This window comes from Eptatretus burgeri, chromosome 3 (assembly GCF_056783735.1).
Source record: "Eptatretus burgeri isolate ZD-2024b chromosome 3, Ebu_testis_v1, whole genome shotgun sequence".
Classification (NCBI taxonomy): Eukaryota; Metazoa; Chordata; class Myxini; order Myxiniformes; family Myxinidae; genus Eptatretus; species Eptatretus burgeri.
Genome location: NC_140963.1, coordinates 127751033 through 127767686, shown reverse-complemented (window position 1 = coordinate 127767686; position 16654 = coordinate 127751033). Strand labels below are relative to the sequence as shown.

Here is a 16654-nt window from a genome sequence, read left to right as displayed (position 1 = left end):
TTGGGCGAAATGAATATACGGAACAAAATCTCAAACAGTTTTGGACGGATTCGGATGAAACTTGGTGGACATATTGGGTGTGTGGCCACGACAAATTGATTCAATTTTCGTGAAGATCTGAATCCGGATGTGGAAATGAGAATTGCTTAATTTTTTAAGTGATTATTTTACCATTTAGAGATTGGGCCAAAAACGATATATCGCATGATGTTTCAAAAATGTATTGGGCCCGATCGATATGTTCTCGTGGATCAGGCATTACGTGGCAGAGGTATGCGTTCTATCTACCGAGTGCCCTTTTAGTTGGGACTATTCATTGCTGTTTCAGTTTTAAGCATGACATATTTCATTTGCACCTGGTGTTTCAAATTTTTTTGCGAGGTGGGTTTGGAGATGCCTTCTCTGGCTTGGTGTCTTCATGCTTGCATACAAGTTGGATTACATATTCTTGACTTTTTGACATATTCATCAAGTCCAACAGATGTTATTCTGTGCACATGGTTGAGTTCCATCAGGCCGCTGCTGCCTCCTTGTCTCGGCAGGTCCATTCTCTTGATGCATTGATTTTTGTGGATGGTGAGGAGTTTCCTTTTTTTGTTTGATATCGTGTTTGTCGATTTCCGTTTGTGGCCAGTTTATTTTTCTACAGCTGCATTGGAATTCTGGGATTGCTTGTTGGTTGACAACTTTGATTTTATTTCTCAGGGTGAGATATGTTTTCAGGATCAGCCTTATTCTGCACAAGTATTTTTGGCAATTGTTTTGTGCGTTTGTTTGTGACATATTTGGTGTACATCTTCTACGTGGTATTTGTATGATGCTTCGTTGTCCAGATCCTGTATTGCATCTCGGTTGATTTTTATGTTCACTTTTGTTGATTTACCCTCCAGGAATGTGCACTTGGCACACTTATCAAGGCCAAATTACATTTGAATGCCATCAGAGTACCCTTTCACACATTTCAGTTGTTCTACAAATTTTTCATCGTCGTGCAAAGAGTCTTAAATCATCCATGTACAGTAGATGTCACCTTTCCTGTCTCTTTGAAAGTTATCTTATTTAACATAAGGGTGTAATCATGTCCTTGCTCATTAATGAGGTTGCTCAGTGGGTTTTGGGATTTACCTTTTACGACTGCATGCATTGTATCATCCATGAATGTGGAACAATATCAAAAGCTTTTTTGTCATCTATCCAGGTTGTGGATATGTTGGTTCTTCTAGTTTTACAGTTTTTGAGTATGGCCCTGTTTAGTAGTCGGTGGTCTATTGTTCCACAGCATTCTGTTTTACATCCCTTATGTTCTGCTGCTTGACCTCCTCCTTGCATTTTGTGGTGGTACATCATTTTTGTCGTGATTCCCATCTGAAGTTTTGTGTTGTTGGTAGACATGTTATTGGTTGATACTTGTGAGGTAGTTGGGTTTCATTTGTGTGTCAGTGTCTCTTCCATAACACCAAAATCATGAAACTTGGAGGCCCAAAACTTTGTGTGTTTCTTCAGGGAACTCCAAGGTCGTGCATGAATGAAAATTGTGTGTTTGGGTGAATTTAAATACCCACCCCTTTTGAAGATAATTAAAGGCCTTTCATTGAAATAAAAACAGGGTTTATCTTTGGCCAGCACACTGTCCCTCACAGTTATCTTTAGCTTTGTTTTGCCCCACCCCCTTCTTCTTCTTCTTCCTCTCTCTCTCTCTCTCTCTCTCTCTCTCTCTCTCTCTCTCTCTCTCTCTCTCTCTCTCTCTCTCTCTCTCTCTCTCTCTCTCTCTCTCTCTCTCTCTCTCCCAGCTCCCCCCTCTCTTCGTATTCCTCTCAGTGAAGCGACAGGTGGTATTTGCTCGTCAAAAAAATTGTGAACAATATTACATTGTCATTTCATTTAAATGTTTTATGTCCCAAATGCTCACCTCATGTAAAATTGCTTTCTGGTCTTCCTGCTCTTTATCTCCCTCGTCACCTCCTTGGAACTCTCACTGTGATTACAGGAAGATCTGAGCATCCCAAAATGCTGTCTGCAGTTCGAAGGCTTTTTGATGATGGAGATGCAACGTCTCACAAAGTACCCACTTCTTCTCGAAAATGTGCTCAAGTGCACGGCAGGTTTGTATATTATTGAACGTTTTTTGCAATTTTAATTGGTTCGTGAGATAATCGACACGTTCACGTCTTATAACTTGATACCAGTCATGTTGTTCGCTGCTTTTAACTATCTTGATAAATATCAACGAGCTCTGCAGTTTTCGAGTAAGCCAAAAAGGCTGGAGTTCTGAAGATGCTCTGTGCTCTGCAGTCCAATTATTTGGGCCATACATGCAGTAAAGAGGTTTGCAAACTGAAAGGGAAACTTTATCCTTGTATCCACAGTTGCAAATAGCTTTGATGATTAAGTTGGAGTTTGTCACTCTCATCATCATCTTGGATGAGAGGGATGATTGGCTTTTGAACTTCTGAATACTGGTGTTGATGTCGAGATTCAAAATACTGATCCAGGCATTCCCTTCTTCTGAGATGAACATGGGTTTGTTGGGCTTTTGATTCAAGGGTCTTTTTGGTCTTGTGAGCAATTCTGAAATCTCTTGCAATTTTGCATCCAGACGAGGATAAGTTGCAGCAGGCTGTGAACTGGTCGAGACATCCTCTTTCACATTAACAAGGCAGTGCAGGAACATATATGTTCAGGTGGACCATTTTTTTTTTCTTTTATGAAGCAGTTGCTAAACCTTGTCTGGCATTTTCTTGTTTTTTTCTTGACCGATTTGAAGCTTCATGCTGGTTTCGTAATTTCTCACTTCATTATTGTTGCCCAAATAACTCTCTTACCCCTTTCACTATTATCATCAGAAACTGGAGAACTATCAGAAAAAGCTGGGCCTGTCAGACCTTCAGTGCTCAAGTAATCCATTGGACTTGGAGTTCAAGGTATCCAAGCTGTACTTTCCATTTACAAAATCTATTTTTGTGTTTGAGAGATCTTGGTGAATTTCTGAACTGGCATATGAACATGTTTTTTGTACTTCTTTGATCCTTAGATCAGATTTGGATGACGCTTGTAAGACCCCATCCCCTACGTCGGTTTCTTTAAAACAGTGGAAAAGTTGCAAGCTCAACAACACATATCGCATCGCATCGCATATAGGGGAACGGTGGTTCAGGGTGATGGCAGAGAGAGATCGGGAGTGAGGAACGCACATGTGTGGAAAGAGAAGGCAGTTGTGGTCGTGGAAGGAACGTGGCGACACTGAGGATCTCGCTTTGCTCTCCTCTGGGCACAACGAAATGGCTTTCCTTCGAAGCATGAAGACGATGGCACGATTCTCGTTTTCGTGCTGAGGCGAATTGGCTCGTGTACTGAGCAATAAGCTGTTCTTTGGCTCTTGGTTGGGTCGTGAGAGATGGAACCCGAGCTTCGTGTATGTCACTGAAGGGGACGTGCCATTTGGAGAGCGGTGGGTCGATGAGGACGATTGACGCACGTCGAGGCTGCGCGGTGCGTCTGAGCCTTGGTATTGAATACCGCTCACTAATGTTCCCGCTGCGAGAAAGCAATTTGGTGCCATGTTTTGGGTGCATCGACAAGTGTAGGATGAATCGCCTCGATTCCAGGTTCCATGAAGACCATCCTGGACAAAGCCAAGTGCCAGAACAAAGGAAGGATTTTCTTTTATTTTGTTTCCCCTTGTCTGTATTTAAGTGTGTGTGGAGGCGCCTCGACTTCGGTATAATTTACTTCATGTTATAATTATTACATTAATAATTACCATTGGAAATATTTCTATGTTGTCATTAAATACAGTGTTCATTTTATGTTGCTGTGTTCGTGTATTTGTCATGGGGTTCGAGTCAAACCCCCCGTGCATCTATCTGTGCACCCGTCGCTCCGCCATTGTGCTCCACACCCTCCTGTGCACGATAATCTCCGAGGATGAACGTGTCTGCCTCCGAAGGAAACCGCTCGGCTATCCAGGCTGTCAGTGTTCACCGCCCGTCACAACAATTTGGGTCGGGGATTAACCTAACTGTGCAGACCTGCGACAATGATTCATACAGCAAGAGCTTTGCCAGTGCTGAGGACGCCAAGCAGATGTTCAGCGTGGTCAACAAGCTCAACTCTGTGCTGATCATACCTGTCGCAACAGGTCACCATTCTCACCACAGTAAATTCTGTCCCGTCACATATTTCATGATTCCCTTCACCCTCTCTCCTGAGTCACCAATGCATTGAGTTTTCGGTCGAGACTAAATTTAAATCTCATTGCTTGATTATGCAAATTGTTTCATTTGATTGTTTCGTTTGTGCAATTTTCTTGCCACAGATATAAGAGCATTCTTTGTTATTACGACATCCCCATTTGGGGCACAAATACACGAGCTCATTGCTGCCAGCAAGAAGAATACGGACTCGTGAGTGTCTGCACAATGTTTTCTTTCTTGTTCAAGTGGAAATATTTGTTGGAAAAGATTGATTGTGTATTTGTAAATGTTTGTTATAATATTTGCAGTCCTCAAAAAGATTGCAAGAAGTTGTATTCAATATATATATATATATATATATATATATATATATATATATATATATATATATATATATATATATATATATATATATATATATATATATATATTTAAAAAGCACACAACAGAACTTGGAACAGGCCCTCGTGCCTTGGTAACAAAAGGTCCACTCTCAACGTTCATATGCGAGGTGTGTTTCATTGGATGTCATCTCAACATGCGGGTTTCATAAGGTGGAACAGAGCCCTCCCAGGTCTCCAAATATCCACCCTTGTGTGTGCGTGGAAGTTGCTGTTTTTTTTGTTTTTTTTCATTTTCCTTCGTATTTACCATGGACGAGTACATCAAACTCGTGCTTGCAGAGATGCAGATACAGGAGTTTCCTCCAAGGTGCTGTACAGAGTATTTTGAATGAGCCTATTCCAGACGCAGTGAAAAAGCAACTGCTAAAACCATTGCTTTTAAAGAAATACTGACCTTCTGCCCCATATTGCAGTTGCGAGAAGTGTATTGTTTTTTGATGGTTTCGTGCTAACATGGGTCTACAGAAAAAAATTAGCTTGGTTGCCGGAGTGGCAACCTTGGGGAACTCTGATAATTTGCATAAATCCAAGGTGGCCGCCGCATATGGAGGTCGAAAATAACTTTTCAACCAATCAACCTACGATTAACGTGTGAGACATTATTTCCGTATAATTTTGAGGTGAGGAATCGATTTCTGAGGTTAGTTGTGTGGTTCAGGGTCAAAGGTCAAGTTCAATGTAATTTTTGGACTATTGAGGGGTTTAAAACTTTTTGACCCCTGCATCAACTGCAGATCACTCCAACTCGATAGTTGATGAACGATCCCGTTGATTCTAATCTCACTTCTTCTTTTCAGAGAAACGTATGATGGCTGACTCAAGGTGTCTTCTCCCGGTGTGTCACGGAGGTGGAGAAGAAACGAAATTCACTGAGATCGGGATCAAGAAGCTCATCTCGTGCACCAAATCCCGTGGAGATGGGGACCTGCAGGCTAAGCTACATAGCATTATTGACGTTGGTGGAGATGCGGAAAGCATAACCTGCCACAAAGGTTGCTGCTGTACTTATACATCAAAAGAGAAAATTGAGAGTGAGAAAGTCACAGAAAAGAAAGGCTGAAGATGAGAGTGGAAGGACAACTACAAGGTCTCATACTAAGGTAGCTGACAAAGGTGATTTTGAGTACAAACGTGATTATATGTTCTGTAACAAGGAATGTTTACCCATTGATGATTGGGACCGCGTTCGTGAGTGTATGACCAAAGAACGTTTTGACACATCACGTAACCCACTCTCAACTATGAAAGATATGCTCCTTGATGTTGCTGAGCAGCGTAATGATGATGTCGCTAGAAGGGTCAACTTGCACCTTGCTTTTGTTTCTGATCTACCTTCTGCTGAGTGCAAGTACCACGTCTGCTGCTATAACAGTTTCAAGAAAGTCTCCACATATGCCGATTTGCCAACTGATAGTGCAGATGAAAATGCTCTGAAGGAAGTCATTGAGTACATGAACCGAGACAGGTTTAGAATATGGAATAGTGTTGACCTGCATTCCCTGTACTCGATCGAGAAGGGAAGCTCGCTCGCCGTGACATGTTTAGCAAGTTGGACTGACTGCATGAGTAAGGATGTTATCATTGTTTGGGTCGATGGCTGTGCTACCATTGTTTGTTTCCGTGAATCAGTTGCTAAAAGTCTCAAGCGAGTTAAGGTAGACAATACGGATGAGAGGAGCATTGCTTCCGTGGTGAGGCAGATCAAGCATGAGGCACGGTCGGTCAAGTACAACAGTACCAATTACGACCTATCAGAGTTTACACAGGCCAACACAATCAAGGCGAACAGCCCGTTTGTTAAAGTTGGTTTCACACCTGGTCTCCGGTGGTAAAGTGACCAAGGAATCTCTGAGCCTGAGCCAGTCAATTGAGAGTCACGTTACAGGTACCAGAAATCGGACAACATTAGAACTGGCCGTCAAACTGTTGCACCGGCACGGCAGTTCTGATCCGAACTTCTCAAACTCCTTCATGAGTGTGGCTTCACGACCTCGTATGATGAGGCCCTGAGATTCCAAAAATCGGCCACTCGTCTACGAGGTGAAAATGCACAGGTTCTCCACCAGTTTAAGGGGTGGTGCAGAACCGTTGGCATCATCTTCGCGTGTTTTGACAACTTCGATCTCCAGGTATTCACACCCAATGGTCGACGCACTATCCGTGTCCTCTCACATGAATTCCAGCAACCTCATCCTGCAGGTATGCTGGAGTATGGCCGCGCTAAGCCAGGGATGAGCAGCCTCATCATCCCCAGACTCTCTAAGAAAGCTGCCCAGTTAAAGACCAGCAGCACCTCATCGGGCAGCCTTCCTCTGCAATACTACACCGGGCTGACCAAGGTGAACCCACCAGCTGTCGAGGCCACTTCTGGAATCTCCTACCAAGAAGTATGTGCCCGGCAGGTGAGTCGAGCTACTGCGCAGGAGAAGGACATGAAGTGGCCAAACACGCAAAACACACAGGAGAACGCAATGGAGTGGGGTGGGTTCAACAATCAGGAGGTGCACAATGATCAAGCTCAGAAGAAGCCAGCGAGTACAGACATGTTCGGACCTCTCATCGACGCCAAAGCCGCTCATCCGGACACGGTGCTAACTTCGCTGGAGTACCTCAAGAAGTCGTTGGCTGACATGGGGATGTCTTATGTCCACATCTCTGTCGACTTGCAGCTGGACATGGTGGCCAGCCAAATCAAGTGGAATGACTGCGATCGCTTCAAAAATGTCATTCTCAGGCCTGGAATCAAGCACACCGTTCAGTCCTTCGGTGGCTGCATCGGCAAACTCATGCGCGGGTCGGGTATTGAGCCTCTCATCAGCTCAGCGTTTGGAGGGCTCACAGGAATCATGAACGGCAAGTCTTGGGTTCGGGCCATGCGAGCGTTCTGTAAGGTTTCGACTACTCTTCTGAGCAAGTTCTTCACCACTGATCCCAAAACATTCCAGGACTTAAGTGACTACCTTGAAACCTGTCAGCAACACCTAACTGGCAAGCACTGGGTCGATAAGCTGATAAACACCTACTCTGTTCGACAATCAACTGCTTCGTAGCGAGAGGGAGGGAGATTTCCTGCTGCAGCAACTAATGCTCGAGCGCATGCTCTCCTACTTCTTCGTTGCTGGCCGCCACCACTACGCCTGCTACATCACCCGTGGCCAATACGGAGCTCATGTCAGGTGCCTTCTTGTGCCGTCACTGTAGTGTCGTGGTAGGGGCGCTTAGCAGGCAGACACGAGCAGAGGAACAGTCGAGACCGGCTGTGGTGCACAAGCGGGAGCGCGGACGTACGTTGCCCGCAGCCCTCCTTTATTACGTACTCAGTACACACACGAGCCGTGGCGACCACGGCACCCACTACAACGCCTCAGGCGGCGCGCACTCCTTATATCCCTGGCAGACACGACGCTCACGCCGACCACTCCCCCCACAATCATGCCCTGCCCCGCAGGCCCGCAGGCTATACCACACTCCTCCCTCCTAAAACCATGATTACTAAATGATCAGCATTATAATAAGCATAAGCAGCACGAAATACCACGGTACCAAAGCAGACAAGGTACAAAAAAGAAAACAGCAAAGTATAAAAGCACATCACATCATATAACGTGTCGATGCGAGCGAGTGGAGCTGCAACGGCCAGGTTCCGAAGACCGAGTAGCACCAGGAACCTACAAAACCCTGACCGCGTTACCGATATGAAGCAGCAAGGCGAGAAGCACAGCAGCACTACGCAGCAAAAGCGCCCCCAGGCGGCTCATGCTTACATGGCCTTCGGCGAGGTCGTGGCGACCTCCCGAGCAAACCTCCCCCGGCACCATCAACCACCACCGGCTCACAAGGCGGCACATCTCCCCCAGCCAGACCTGAAGCAGATAAACATTCCGAGGCCGGAAGCCCGCTGTCTGGAAGCCGCGGCGCCAACGCCAGACCCAATTGACCTTGGGTGGGAGTGCTGAACAGCGCCGCTGGCTGGATGCAACCAAAGCCCCACAACAACCCACGCACCACAATCAGTTGAGACCCCAACGCATGTCCAAACGGCCTTGAGCGAAAACAGAGAGCCGCGTCCCAGGCGCCAGGCACGTCTGACCTTGCCGAAACCAGAGGCGGGGGTAACGCTGAACAGCGCACCAGCCCCGGCTCCGAGTCGATCTTCGAGACCCACACGGCAGTTAGACGGTAGCAACTCCATTCAAACCACACTTCAACCACAGGCTCGTCATAAATCAATAAGAATATCGTTGGTACAATCGCGAACTCATTTTTCCGTACAGCGCGTTCTTTCGATAAAATCCCTGCACACGACAAGGTAACCACCCACGGCCCGGGGCAATGGGAGGCCAACAACACCTCTTTATTTTCCACCATCGCTCCCAAAGCCTTCACATCACATTGATCATAATACAAATCCCATCGATTGATCTCAGCCAAACCCATTCTCACACATGAACTGTCGGCATTTATTTCAACAACGTTAAACCGCATCACTCGAGCAATGAAAAACAAATATGCAATGAACAGCAACCCAAAACCCACACCACGAGTCCGTATCTTGGTTGTCGACTCGATGTTGCGAACCGTGACTTTCTTGAATGCGACGGGCTCGCTGCAACTCCCCGTTGAAACTGCCCGAACAACACCGGCGCACATTGCGAAGCGCGAGAGCTCATCGCGAGAGCTGGCACGGCTCCCGCTGCTCCCGAACCGCACATCACCGTTGCAGGCAGCAACGAACGGCCGCTCCCGTTGCATCGACGCGGCTCCCGCCGCCAGAACCCCGCCCCCGGACCTCGAAGACAGCCTCGAAGGGAGCACCGGCACACCTGGAGGTACAAACTGGAGAGCCAGCCCGAGGTGCGTCAACCAGTCCCGACCCAACAGGGCGGGCCCCTCCCCTCGCACCACAAACACCGCACCACAAACAATCGCCTTGCCGGTGTATGTGTGCGATGCGAGGGCAGCACGAGTGAACTCAACTCGATACCCGATCAGTGCCCCGATCACTTCGACCTCCACAGGCATCGGTCCTGTCACCGTCGGACCAACTGAAACAAGGCTCAACATGGGCAGCATCAGTGCCCCGGTCATCTTAACCTCCCCTGCCATTGATCTTGTCACCTCCGGACCAATTGAAGACAGGTTTATTTATCAATCTCGAAGCTTCTTTCCAAGATGTTGCGAATCTAATGTTTTGCCTGTTTCTAACATTTTCCATAGTCTTTCCAAATACAGCATTATTCATTAATTTATAAAAGTCCCCTTCAAATTTTACTTTTGTATTTGCTCTCATATCTGTATTGAATTGAATATACTTTTTCACCCAAGGACTTTGTTTAAATTTTAAAACTCTATGAATTTTAGCTACTCTCAATCCTTCTCTCAAAAACTGTTTTAAGCTTCTCTGATGTAAAACATATCCCTCTTTATCATAGAATGTTGTTAATAACTTTTCTGTTGATTTGCCTTTAATATTAAAACTTTTATGATAATCACTGAACCATTCTTTCTTTGGGGTTTCTTTCTCACATGCAAAAGGAAGGTCTTTATGCTTATTATGAAGAACACTCGGGTACCTCAAATCAACTTCAAAATAATAACCTTCTTCTTCGTCATTCAATTCCTCTTGAGAAGAAATAACAATATTCATCAAAGCCTTTTCATAATCCTTTTCTTCCACCCACTCTAATTTACCATAAGGCAGAGATTGAGACATTGCCCATCCATACAAATTATTAGCATCAAAATACATCAAATAATTACTATCTTTTTCACTATCATAATTTGGGAGATATTTATTATTTGCTTTCGCATATCTTTTTGAACATACTTGTGATATTCCACCTCTCTTGGACTTCTCAATCATCAAAAGCATATCAACATCACTGATTAAATCTATATCTTGTTTTGTCATTTTCAACATTGCACTCCAAGCTAAACCAGGAGCTGTGAAATAGTGGGCAGGGTCTAATCCATAACAATTTTTATTATGACAGAGTGTTCTAAAAGCCTCAAACACATCAGCTAACAATAAAACATCTGTTTTTAGATATAAATCATGATATTCTCCAAGGTTCTTTATCTTAAATATTTTCCATATTTCTTGTGCGTGTTTATATTCCTTATCACTTATCTCTTCTTCATAAAGGTTATTATAGAAACTTTCTTTTGAAGGAAGTTGTGTTTCTTTAAATCTCATAAATGAATCCATATAATCATCAGGATAAATTCCCTTACTTGTAAGAATTTTCTCTTTACTTTGAATTTCATTCCTTGTTTGAATTTCCTCTCTCATCAGAATTTCATCTTTAATCTGAATTTCCTCTTTAGTTCGAATTTTCTTTATAATTAGAATTTCATCTTCAGTTAGAATTTCTTCATTAATTAGAGTTTCCTCTTTACTTTGAATTCTCTCTTTAATCTGAATTTCCTCTTTAGTGAGAATTTCCTCTTTTGGAAAGAATGAATTAAGATTTGGAAAAGAGTCCGTGGAGCTTAGATTTGATGCGAGGTAGGCTAGTGGTGTTCCCATAAACTTGTAAGAATCTAGAAACCTAATACGAGTTAAAGGTTTTGTGAATATCATTTTTGAAAATGAAATATACTTTTGACTTGTGTTTGTAATAGCAGAAATATTCCCTGGTGTTTTTGAAAGTTCATTTATAAATAGATGTGTATCATAGTTGGCGCTGTTGTGAAGAAAGACTGGAATAAAAGAAGGTAATTTATAATTAAGATTACAACAGGAATGAGCGGGACCTCTATATTTACCAGTAAGATGACAATGGTCTCTAACTTTAGACTCCTTAATTTCCCCCTCACAAATATGACAGATATTGTTCATTCTAAATTCTAATTTTTCTTCTTTGGTTAATTTCATCGGTTCATTTGTTTCTTTCATTAATTTAGTGAGTCTTATACAATCCTTTTCTAATCGTTTTACAAACTCTTGTGAAGCATTTTTTCCACGATAATGTTCAAGTTTGTTATACTTTTCTCCAACAGATGATTTGATATAATAACAGAAACCACAAGGAATATGTTTTTGATATTTATTTGTATATGGTTCTTTTGGATTAGGAGAAGCAGTATTTATCTTTTTAAGGATACATTCAAAATCAGCGTATATCACAAATGGATGCATGATAGATTTATTATAATCTTCAAAAGAAATCTTTTCACCAGGTTTAGGCATTGTAATTACAGCTGATTTATGATTACTACAATATTTTGAATGTTGTTCTAATCGTTCTTTTGTATGAAATGAATTAAGACATCGCTTACAAGGATATATTTTGTTTGCTGTTCTGAATACCTGAGAAGAGATTAATCTTGATAAATTATTGATGTATGTGTAATGTGAATTCTTTCCAACACTAAAATATAAAAGGTCAATGTGTGTTTCTTCATTTTTATAGTTGTTTGAAATTTTTAATATTTGAACTTTGTTTGTATCCGTTAATCCATATACATTAATAGAAAGATTATTCTTTTTCTCAAATTTAGGAATATCTGTTAGTGGCATTGGGAATTTAAAATCTTTAATGTCTAAGGTATTCTCATATTTCATATATTGTTTTACTCTTTCTGAATTACATTTTGGTGGAAGAAAGTGAGCAAGAACAGACCAGAGAAAACATTTATTATCATTGTTCTTAATATTAACAACTGCCTTCTTTCATTTTATTTCTTTTGGTAATTCAATATAAGAAGAAGCTTTAAGAGGGTTTGATTTTAGAATGTGTATATCTAAAAAGATGATTTTTTTAATATTGAATCCACTTCCTACCACTGTATTATCAACATCCTCCTCTTGTCTTGATAGTTCTTCATAAACCCCACTATTCAAAAAATCTTGAAATGATGTTATAAAATGAAGACCTGTTCTCATATAAGGAGTATGTTCTTCATCTTGTCTTTTCATATTCATTTTCACTCCCATATAAAACTTTAAAGTTTTCATTTATTTTAATGTCTTTTTAATAAATTTTTCAACATCGGGTTTCACTATTTCAATTGATTCAGCTATTGATGATGGACCGGGTTCTCCAAATTGAAAAATCCTTATTTTTATATGCCCTTTAAATGCCCCATCAGTGTTTTCAATGTAATAGTCTCCCTTTACTTTAAACTCATTTTTCTTGTGTTTTTGTGATTGAAGATGTTTATTATAACTACTCTTTAAAACATCCTTTGAACAGATATCACAATGTTTTCTTTCCAACTCAAGAGGAGATATTTGATGAAATAGATTAAATGTGTGTTTGTTGGTTCGGAGGTGTTTTCTATAATGTTTATATTCGTGATTACAAACATCGCAGTACGTTGTATTCACCATATTTATAGAATAAAACTTTGCTTAAACTAAAATTTTCTTGATGAAAATTTCGTTTAATTTATAGGTGAATCTGTGCTTAAAAACATTTTATCCTCCAACTTTTTCACTTAATAAATACAATGTTTCAAGACACAAAAGACAAGTTTCAATCAATCTCTTCATCTGTTAAAGATACTGAGAAATATGTCAAGGATGTAAAATTGAACAAAGATAAATATAACAACTATTGGATAAAAACTATTATGGTAAATAATATGAGTTCTTCAATTTCCTTCAGTGGAAGGGCTTTTAGTATACCTGGTAGAACATCAATTAAAGTATCTCTAACAAAAGTTTCTCCTCTCCTTCTAGTAATATATTCAAAACTAGAAAAAGCAATGAAACAAGAAAAAGTATCAAAGAACAAAAACCTTATGGATGAAGCTTTAGAAAGAAAAGATAAGACCATCTGTAATATGCAAGGAGAAATTTGTATTTTTTTCAACAACCTTAAAGATGTAAATCTTGATGAAATAAAGGATGTTAATATATCAGGTGAAATGACATTTCGTTCAATAGTAGTTAACGATAATTTTAAAATTACCTTTAATATAAAAAATGTTGTCGTTGAATCTGATAATGAAAAAGTATATCGATATCGATGGTAATATACAACTGAAAGTATAGATGAATTTCAGTTTAAGTAAAGTTTTACTTTATAAATATGCTAGACTTTCCTGATTCTCCATATGACAAATTTGAGAATTGTCCTGCGTGTGAAAGACAGGGATTAAACACAGAGTCAAAAGCCTATAAACAATGTATATTCTGTGATTATCTTCTAATTAATGATAATAAAAAATATAAAAAGGAAAATAATTCTTTTAGATTTACACCAAAAATGAATTACTTTACAAGATTGATTAGAGAAATGAATGTAAAGTATGAGGATGATAACACACCTTTCCTTACAAGGGAAGAAACTGAACGTATAAGAGAAATGTTCAAAGGATTGTTGTTGTATATTATTCATGGATGTAATTTTCAGGGAAATATCAACACAAGATATTGTATAAATAAAATAATGGATTATCTTGAAATTAAACCTGAACTTAGGATAAAATATAGAGTTTCTAAAAAAGCCAATAATAAATTAAATAACCTGTTTTTCAAATATATAAATGAATGATTTTTTACCTATTTGGGAAAATAAGATAAAATTTAACAACCATAAAAATCTCCCAAATTCATTAAGATGTCTCATAGTTGGTTCAAGTGGATGTGGAAAAACCTGCTTACTTTTAAAAATGCTCCTCACTCCCAACTTTTTAGATTATGATAATTTAATAATTTTCACAAAGTCGAGTTTTCAACCAGAGTATCAACTACTCTCACAAGGTTTTAATGCTGGTCTTCAAAAAGAAGATATAATCGGTTTATTTAAACGTCAAAAAAACCTAAATGATTATAACATTGAAGATATAATTCAACTATTTTGTGATACACAGAGATGTAAAAAGAAATCAAATCTTATAACTTGTATTCTTAGTGATAATACGGATGATATACCGTCTCCCCAAGATTTGGATAAATCAAAAAAGAACCTCGTTATCTTTGATGATTGTGTTAATGAGAGAAACCAAACGGTAATGGACAGCTACTACACAAGAGGGAGACATTCTTCTTGTAATTGTATTTATCTTAGTCAATCGTACTTTCAACTTCCTCGTCGTTCCATCAGAAACAATGCTAATACTTTTATTTTATTCAAGTTAAATTCAATAGATATCAATAATTTTTGGAGAGATAATTGTTCTACATTATGTAGTAAAAAGAAATTTGAGGATTATATGAAGCACACGACTGAAAAATATAAATATATTGTTGTGAAACAAGATGAGATATTAAGGGATATATTTTTTGTTTTATAAACAATTACATATATAAATGACAACTATTATTATAAATCTTGTGGGTAAATCTGCTTCTGGAAAAAACTTTCATAAATCAAGGTTCTTGTGTAGTACAAATGAGAATATTGTAAATTTACTGAAAAAACACCCCGTGATACGCATTGTATCAACAACAACTAGAGCAATAAGACCTGGAGAAGTAAAAGGTGAAGATTATCACTATATTTCAGTGGAGGAACATATGCGATTGAGGAATGAAGGACAAATATTTGAGGAGGTTTCTCTTGGTACAACAAAATATTCACATTGTAAGAGTGAGTTAAAGAAACTAAAATCTGGTGGTGTTGGGATATTAGAAACTAATCCAGAAGGAACGAGACAAATTATTAAATATCTGAGCGGAGTGAAGATTTTATCATTCGGTTTTGATGTTGATGAAGAAACTCAACACAAACGTATGAAAAGCAGAGATGCAAGGATTAGTGAAGAAGAAATTACAACTCGCATTAATGTTAATAAAGAATTTGATGAAATATTTAAAGAAAAGGATTTATTTGAACACATCTACTTGAATGATGAAGAAAAGGAAAATTTCCCTGTTGATCTTTACAATTCATTAAATGATATTTTACAATAAATAAATGGATACAAAAGAAAGAGCAAGAAGATTTAAGGAACATCAAGAGTTGGTTTCAAAAGTTGTAAAACAACAGGAAGACATAAAGAAGAAACGCAGACAGAAACTAACGGGCGAAGAAGCATTTGAAAAAAAACAAGAAAAATTTTTTAAACCACTTTTAAAAACTTCCCAAGAAAAAATGAAAGATGTTTCCACAGTTCCCACAGTAGAATATACTCCTAGAAAGCTTCAAATGTTAAAAGATTTCAGTCAAATGACGGAGGAAGAATTAGAGCATATTGGAGAATTAGAACATGATGAAGGTTTATTTCAACAACTGGAAGAGATTAATCAATCCCCTGATTATATTGTGAATGCTGTTCAAAACAATGAATATTCAGCGGATTCAAAAACCAAAGCAGGACTCATTCCAACAGAACAACCAGCAATATTTCATCTTGTTCAAGAAAAGGTATTGATATTTAATGATGAATTAAGGTTCTTAAGTTCTGCTCAACCCCCTGTTAAACTAACTCCGAGATTAATGTTTCTTCTCACAAAAGATGGAAGACAAGGTTAAACTGTGAGGGATGAATCAAAGTATATTGATAAACCATTGGATATGGAAAATAATGATGATAGAGTATATATTGATTTGCTGAACACTCTAAATTATAAGGTTATTCTTTCTGGTAAAAGTAGGAAGAATGAGAAGGAGAAACACATTATTCAGGCTTTAAGTATCCTTGGTTCAGGTATTAGTTTTCTTCCAAATGACCCATCGCAATTAGTTAATAGACTGTTATTGTTGTTCGGCAGTAAGAAGGCTGGAAATAACAATTGTTTTAATGAAGCATCAGCCATTTTAGACCAGTTGATGAACATGAAAATAATTAATAAATCTCAATATAAAGACATTTTATCTCATATTAAATAAGATGAGAAGCACAATCCTGAGTTTTAATTTCACAACAAGCGACCACACATCTTCATTCCCATACCCACTACAACTTGACACAACAAAAGAATATGAGGCATCTTTATTGTCCATGGAGACTTATAATACCTTATTTAATATAACCGAGAAAAATGACAAGTTTAGTTATAATCCGGGAAGTGGATACAAAACGATAACAGTCTCACCCGGAGCATACGAGATTTCTCAAATATCTTCCGAAATTGCTCGTCTTATGAAAGAACAGGGTGATGAA

The 16654-nt window shown here is 39.4% G+C and overlaps 1 protein-coding gene across 3 annotated transcripts in view; it reads left to right on the top strand.

Moving 5' to 3' along the window:
- Positions 1–7647, top strand: part of LOC147030940 (uncharacterized) — a 46011-nt gene extending 38364 nt beyond the window's left edge. For 2 of the 3 annotated variants that reach the window (XM_085875527.1, XM_085875525.1), the window contains exons 2-6: positions 1988–2102; positions 2597–2681; positions 2844–2921; positions 4316–4403; positions 5395–7647. In XM_085875527.1, the coding sequence (XP_085731653.1) occupies positions 6799–7647 (849 nt within the window). In that variant the 5' untranslated portion in view covers positions 1988–2102; positions 2597–2681; positions 2844–2921; positions 4316–4403; positions 5395–6798. The remainder of the gene's footprint in view (positions 1–1987; positions 2103–2596; positions 2682–2843; positions 2922–4315; positions 4404–5394) is intronic. The other variant, XM_085875528.1, reaches the window with a different exon arrangement.
- The last annotated feature ends 9007 nt before the right edge of the window (positions 7648–16654 follow it).